Consider the following 7,256-nt stretch of genomic DNA (forward strand, 5'->3'; position numbering starts at 1 on the left):
TAGTTTTATGCGTGAGTTGCTTGTGTGTGATAGACATGGAGGTAGTTTGTTGGGTAACTTGGATGTGCTGAAGATTTTAGACATGTTACATGAGCACTTTTGGGCATATCATTTGCAATTCATTGACATGTTGCATGAACGTTTGTGGCAGTATCATTTGTCATTCATTGACGTGTTGTATGAACGTTTGTGAGAATATTATTTGCCATTCATTGAGGTTGCATATAATTAGAGCTGTCATTTTGGTGTAAGGAAGACTCTAGATGTGATTCATGAACGTTTATGAGAGTATCATTTGCCTTTCATTGACTTGTTGCATGAACATTTGAAGGAGTATCATTTGCCCTTGTTAGAGTTTGCATGTAATAGGACCATGCATACTATCATTTTTTATTCTCATCTTGAAATTGTGTATGGTTTTAATCCACTTACTCCTTTAGGATTGATGTTTTTTCTTGTTAATGACAGGAGTGGCTTGGATAGACATTTTCACATTCTTGAGAAAATTAATGATAATTCATATTAAGTTGATCTTCTAGGTAAGTACCATATTTCTGCAACTTTCAATGTTTTTTATCTTTTTCCCTTTGATCCAAGTGGAGATTCGAGGTCGAATCCTTTTGAGGAGAGAGGGAATGATGGGCCCCAAGGTGGACCAAGTCTTAAGGATCAATTACAAGATCAAGAGCCAAGAAGATCAAGGAAGCGATGCAAGGATTGGTGCAATCCAATTGGGAAGAAACTAGCTAGAGCCCAACACTCAAGATGGGTTTGAAAGAAGAAGAACTAATTTTGATCCACTTGATCCAAGCTTTGGAAGGCATGACTTAGAGATAGGGCCTGTTATTGTTAAGGCTTTCAATTTGTTTAAAGGATTTTTATTATTAATTTAGAATAAGTGGGCTTATGGATACCATATGATGCTTTATTTCAAGGATCTCACATTCTTAAGCCATTGATCAAGAGATTTATCAAAGCTAGTTGAGGAAAAAGTTTGATTTAGGGTCAAGGTTGTGATTCAAGTGTTTGGATCTTTTTACAAAAAATTTTGGTGTTGATTATTAACTTCTTCTAAGTGGATGTTTTAAGTAAGTTTTAAACTTAGGATAGGAAGATCCTTGTTACAAAATTTTGGTTTAAGTTTGAGTTTTGAAGTTGGAAGGGATTGCAACAAAAATCAAGAGAAATGGCCTATAGATGTTTCGGCCATAGTGTATTTTCCATAGTTGTGATTTGTTTTAAATTTTTTTGAGTTGATATTTGAGTTTAGGACATGTAAAAATTTTTGGAGTTAGGATGTGAAATCCTTTTTTTTTTTGAAAGGAAAGTTGCTTGTATATTCAACTTAAAGACAAAGAAGAGTACATATTACATAGAGGCTGACCGGCCCTTGTAGATGACTCCTCAAAAACTTCTAAAGCTTCCTTAGCTAAACAATGAGCTTTTTGATTGCCACTTCTTCTAACAAAAGAAACACTGCAGTGAATAAAATTAGAGAGAAAGGCTCTAGTGTCTAAAAAAACCAAGCCCACACTATCCCACCTCTCCCTGTGAAGGCTAAGACCCTGGACCACCTGCAGAGAATCACCCTCCAATACCACTGAGGACAGGTTGAGCTCGGATGCAAACATAGCTGCATGAAGCCTCCCATAGCCTCTGCCAGCAAAGGAGCAACACAGCCTTCCCTTGCTACCCTCTTTACAGCAATCACATTACCCCTATGATCCCGAGCTATCAGACCAATCCCCACCCTGTCACGTGCTTCACTCACGGCTACATCCCAATTTACCTTTACAGTTCCCTCTGGAGGAGGAGACCATATGGATGCCTGGTTGGTGTGCAAGCGGGAGTCAGGCATTGGAACCACTTGAGCCAGTTTAAAGTCCTCCAGTTGATGGGCAGCCCTCTGTGCTAGAAGTCTAGGATGTAGAAAGGATCCCTCAAAAACCAGCTTGTTTCTTCTTTGCCAGATATCCCTTGCTGTCATAGCAAAAGCCCCCAATGTTTGTATGTCACATAGGTCCCTTAGCTCCTCAATGATCTTGAAAAAGCTCTCTGCCCTCACAGAGCTTTTTTGGATTCTTTTTGGGCCATAACTCCACACGTCCATGGTTGAGGGACAGTTCCACAGAATGTGACCTGCTGTCTCATCAGAACTGCAGCAAACTGGGCAGAGAGGAGAGCTCACAATCTTCTTCTTGAAGAGGTTTGACATTGTAGGCAATGATTCTAAGCATGCTCTCCATAGAAAAACCTTGACTGCATTGGGAATCTTTAATTTCCAAAAACATGTCCAGTTTTTGAAATCAAGAGATCCACTTGATGACTAACCCTTCTGACCTGTTGTGAGTTCCTTTTGCAAATGATATGTACTCCTTACTGTGAAACCACCATCCTTAGTGCCTAACCAGACAAGCCTATCCCTTGCTCCACTCGTGCTCACATGAATCTTTTGGATCACTGCAGCATTTGAAGGTCCAAGCAATCTTAGGATCTTTTCCCTGTCCCACTGTTTGGTGTTTTCATTTATAAGTTCAGCTACCATAGCTTCCTCATCATTGATTAGCCCGTGTCCTTGAACCATGAAAGATGAAGGTTGAGGTAACCATCTATCCTTCCATATTTTAGTCTCCTTTCCATTACCAATTCTCCATATTGAACCTTTCTCAATTAGAGCCCTTGAGGAATAAATACTCCTCCAACTTGGCCTGAAGAAAACTAGAGTTCCTGAAATATTTTGCCTTGAGGACTTGGGAGGCCAGAGATGCAGGGAACTGGATGATGCGCCATGCTTGCTTAGCCAAGAGTGCCGTGTTGAAACACTCAAAGTCTCGGAACCCCATCCCTCCTGACTCCTTTGATTTTCCCATTTGACTCCAGGAGACCCAATGCACTTTATTACCCTTATCCTGTTTGCCCCACCAGAACTGGTTCATCACCTTGTTGATTTCCATCAATAACACTTTAGGGAGCTTGAAAACTCCCATACTATATGTTGGAAGAGCCTGGATGACTGCTTTGAGGAGAACCTCTTTCCCTGCCTGTGAGAGGAGCTTTGTCTTCCAGTTGGTCACTTTACTTTTAACTCTGTCAATAATGTTTTTGAAAGCTTTGTACCTTGATCTACCTACCAGAGAAGGCAGACCAAGATACCTCTCATAGCACTTGGTAGCTCTAGTGCCAGCTAACCCCAATATGTAGTCTTTAGCTTCTGGTTTAGTATTGGCACTGAAGTAGATTGAGGTTTTATCCTTGTTGATCTTCTGACCCGAGGCCCCTTCGTAAATACTGAGTAGATAGTTAATAGTGGCCCATTCCTCAGCTTTTGCTCTACAAAACAGCAAGTAATCATCTGCAAAGAGCAAGTGGTCGATGTTAATCTGCCCCCTACCTATAGGAAAGCCATGAATTCTTCTATTCCTTTCAGCATGATTAAGGAGACTGCTAAGCACCTCAGACACTAGCAGGAAAAGGTATGGGGAGAGGGGATCCCCCTGCCTAATGCCCCTTAATGGTTTGAAGAAACCCTATGGGGACCCATTAAGGAGTAGAGAGTAAGACACACTTGTTACACAGCCCATAACCAATCTGATCCACTTCTCTGAAAATCCCAGCTTGACCATAACAGCTTGTAAGAAGACCCACTCAACCCTGTCATATGCTTTGCTCATATCAAGCTTAATGGCCATATGACCTTGTTGTCTCCCCCCTCGAATTGACATAGAGTGCATGGTTTCAAAAGCAACAATTACATTATCAAGGATCATTCTCCCGGGGACAAAAGCACTTTGTGTTTGGGATACAATTAGAGGGAGGATTAACTTAAGGCTATTAGAAAGGACCTTTGATACTACTTTGTATAACACATTGCACAGCGAGATAGGTTTGAATTCCTTGACAGTTTTAGGTCCTTTAGCCTTGGGAATGAGCACTATAAAAGTTTGGTTTATACCACTGATATCTCCCCCTAAGTTGAGGACCTCTAGAACAGCTTGAGTAACCTTATCACCAACTATATTCCAGTGAGCTTGGTAGAATTCAGTAGGGAATCCATCTGGTCCTGGTGACCCGAGGGGGTTCATCTGAAACAAAGCTTCTTTCACCTCACCAGCTGAGAAATCTGCATCCAGTAAGGAGTTCATGTTCCTGTCCACCTTCCTGTCAAGCCTGGCTATACATCCATCAATACCCACAGGGTCATCTGAAGTGAAAAGGGACTGGTAGTAACTCCCAAAACACTCAAAAATTTCCTCTAAATCCCTGGACAGGCTACCATCTTCCCTAACCAAGCAATTGATCTCATTAGTTTTCCTTCTCTGGTTGGCACATCTATGGAAGAACTTAGAATTACTGTCTCCATTTTTAAGCCAAGCTTGCTTAGCTCTTTGCTTCCATTTGACATTTTCTTCTTCAAGTAGCTTGTCAAGCTCCAGCTGAAGCTCCCTGATAGTACTATTGTCTGCTCCAGTGTTGTCTTCCTGCAGAATAGCCAATTGAGCCAGCTTCGATTGAATAAATTTCCTTTGTTGTATAAGGATGGTATTACTCCACTTCACTAGGCCTTCTTTGCACTTGCTCAAACATTGCTGAGACCACCACATATGCGAACCTCTTTGATGCAGTTGAGGGGACCAGCAGTTGGTTACTATTGTATTGCAATCTTCATTCATTTTCCATGAGGCTTCATATCTGAAAATTCTCTCCTTCCCATTCCCGTTGCTGATATACCTTCTCCCACCTTGCTTTAGATGCATTACAAGAGGACTATGGTCTGAAGATTGTGCTGCTAGAGCCTGGATGCGACATTCAGAGAAGTTCAAGGTCAATTCCAAATTTCCCAATGCACGATCTAGTCTTTCCTTAGTGAGAAAAGGCCCCTCTCTATTATTACACCATGTGAATTTATTGCCTTCAAACCCCATATCACTCAGGCCACACTCAATCAAACTTCTGCTAAATTCTTCCATCTGGTGGTAAGGTCTCACTGCTCCCCCCTGCTTCTCATGTAGGTGCAGAATCTCATTGAAGTCTCCAAAGCAAAGCCATGCCAGGCCCTCTCTTGGTTTCAAAAAATTCAAAAGCTTCCAACTGTCTCTCCTATGAGCTGTTACTGGCGAGCCATAAAAACCAGTTAACAGGATTTGTCCACTGTTGTGTTCCATTTGCAGAAGCATAGAAATGTGGTGCTGAGAATAAGATTCCAGGATGAAATTATCTTCACTATGCCACATAAAGGCCAGTCCTCCACTCAATCCCCTACTTTCAACCACTATAGAACAGTCAAAACCCACCCTTGATCTCACCTCCTCAACTTTGTTCCTACCACATTTAGTTTCTATTAAGAAAATGAACTTGAGCCACTTAGTTTTCACCAACATATGGAGCTCTCTAACTGTACGAGGGTTCCCAAGCCCCCTACAGTTCCAGGTAAGGCCTATCATGGCCCTTGGTGGGGCTGCAAAACAGCCTCCACCAACTGAGATCTGGAAGTGTTTACTGTAGTGGGACCAGACAACTCGAGCTTTTTCCTTGTCAGGCCCACCTCCCCCTCAAGGCTACTACCACTGGTGCCCCTCTTCTTAGAACTAGCATCTCTTGCTCTAGTCACACGAGGACTCACCTTTCTAGCTTTTCTTTTCCACGTAGATCCCCTTTTCTTTATCATGCTTCCAGCAGAGTATTTGTCCACCTCATCTGATTTTTGAAAAACTCCCAAAGGGCCCTTGCTTATGGTGCATATACTTTCCAGTAGGCTAGGTTGAGAAGCCTGATAATCTTCAGTTTCCACCTGGAACATGTCCTCTCGGGTGGTCACCATTTCAGTATCTATCTGAGGACCTGCATTGATCATAGCCTCTTCCTTTGCATCCTGGCCTTTCAACTTAGATTTCTGATCAGGCCTGTATGTCCCATCCTTAGAGCCAAGTACCGTGCAATCCTCACCAACCCCTTCTGACTTAGAGGGCAGAGCTACAGTTCTCCTTGTAGGAGGCTCTTTGATTGGCTCGAGGTGATTCACCAAGTTGCTGTCCCTTACATCTTTCTTATCAGCATTAACTGCGGCTTCCTCTGCTTCTTTGTTCCACCCCTTCTGGTGGTTAGACCCCCCCCGAGCCACCATACTTACGGAAGTCAAAAATGGAGGAGTTCATGGGTTGAGCTCTGATCCATGGACCAAACTGCTCTCTTAGCATTCCTTCCTCTGATCTTTCCCCCTTAGATTTACTACATATTCGGCCTTTGTGTGATAAGATACCACATGTGAAGCATATGTTTTGGAGTCTTTCATATTTACATGAGATCCAGTGTGTCTGGTTTCCCATCGCTAACCACTTCCCCCTCAGTAGTGGTCTGTTTAAGTTCACAGCCACTCTCACTCTCATACATCTGCCCCAAGCCTATCCATTTGAATCAGCGTCTACACGGATTACTTCCCCAATGGCAGCACCTAGTTGAGTACCAACTTCCACAGTCATTGCAGCCAAGGGGACCCCATGCAACTGTACCCAGAAGGGTTCGAAATTAAAGTTAACAGAGTTCATGGGCATTCTCTCATCAACTTCTTGAAGGGACAAGAGGTTACGATCAAAGAACCAGGGTCTTCCCCCTAGTACTCTGTCTTTATCAGCAAGATGTTTGAATTCAATCAAGAATTTGTGGTTGCCAAGATCCTTAAATTGCACCCAACCATCTAACTTCCACACTTGAGACATTGTCACCCGAAATGCTTCATGGCTTATTCCTTTGTCCACCAGTATACCACCAATGATAAAGTACTTCCATCTTGTAGAGTTCCCTGACTTTCCTTCAGCCGAGACATGAAATACCTTGCTTTCCTCTTGAGATAGATGCAGTCTCTCCCACCTCTTGGAAAGGTCCTCTTCCTCTATAACCAAGGTCTGCATTGACTGTAACTCTCACCCGAGAGACCAGTTCTCCCTACTGGTGTAAGAAGACTATAACCACACTCTTACTCAAAGGAGGAAGAGGAGGACTCCAACCTAGGATGTGAAATCCTTAAGTTAGAGTAAAATGGTCATTTTCCCACATGTAGAGTGTAAAATGGTCATTTTACTCTAAGTTGTCTCTTTTACACATTTCTAATTGTTAGTAATTAAATTTTTAACTTTTAGAAAACCTTCTTATAGTTCCTCGTGTTTCACACTTTATTCTCATAGAACGCGACAATCGAAGTAAGTTAGCTTCTAACTTATTGTCAGTTTACTATGTATGTATGATGGGTAAGGGAACTACAA

At 42.3% G+C, this 7,256-nt stretch overlaps 2 protein-coding genes across 2 annotated transcripts; both read right to left on the reverse strand.

Annotated features, from left to right (window-relative positions):
* Positions 1-1,513: 1,513 nt before the first annotated feature.
* On the reverse strand, positions 1,514-2,584 carry LOC122277009. The gene is made up of 2 exons (XM_043086892.1): positions 2,341-2,584; positions 1,514-2,259 (listed from the first exon to the last, which is right to left on the reverse strand). Exons 1-2 carry the CDS (start codon positions 2,582-2,584, stop codon positions 1,514-1,516), a joined length of 990 nt encoding a protein of 329 aa, XP_042942826.1.
* Positions 2,585-6,398: 3,814 nt separating this feature from the next.
* On the reverse strand, positions 6,399-6,905 carry LOC122277010. The gene has a single exon (XM_043086893.1). It carries the CDS (start codon positions 6,903-6,905, stop codon positions 6,399-6,401), a length of 507 nt encoding a protein of 168 aa, XP_042942827.1.
* Between the last annotated feature and the right edge of the window lie 351 nt (positions 6,906-7,256).

Source organism: Carya illinoinensis, chromosome 9 (genome assembly GCF_018687715.1).
Source record: "Carya illinoinensis cultivar Pawnee chromosome 9, C.illinoinensisPawnee_v1, whole genome shotgun sequence".
Taxonomy (NCBI): domain Eukaryota; kingdom Viridiplantae; phylum Streptophyta; class Magnoliopsida; order Fagales; family Juglandaceae; genus Carya; species Carya illinoinensis.

Excerpts from the sequence above, each read along its gene's own strand:
- LOC122277009 (XM_043086892.1), bottom strand. The coding sequence starts at position 2,584 with ATGGTTCAAGGACACGGGCTAATCAATGATGAGGAAGCTATGGTAGCT. Across the intron at positions 2,260-2,340 it reads GCAAAAGGAACTCACAACAG|TCAAGGTTTTTCTATGGAGA; the intron begins GTCAGAAGGGTT and ends TTCCCAATGCAG.
- LOC122277010 (XM_043086893.1), bottom strand. The coding sequence starts at position 6,905 with ATGCAGACCTTGGTTATAGAGGAAGAGGACCTTTCCAAGAGGTGGGAG.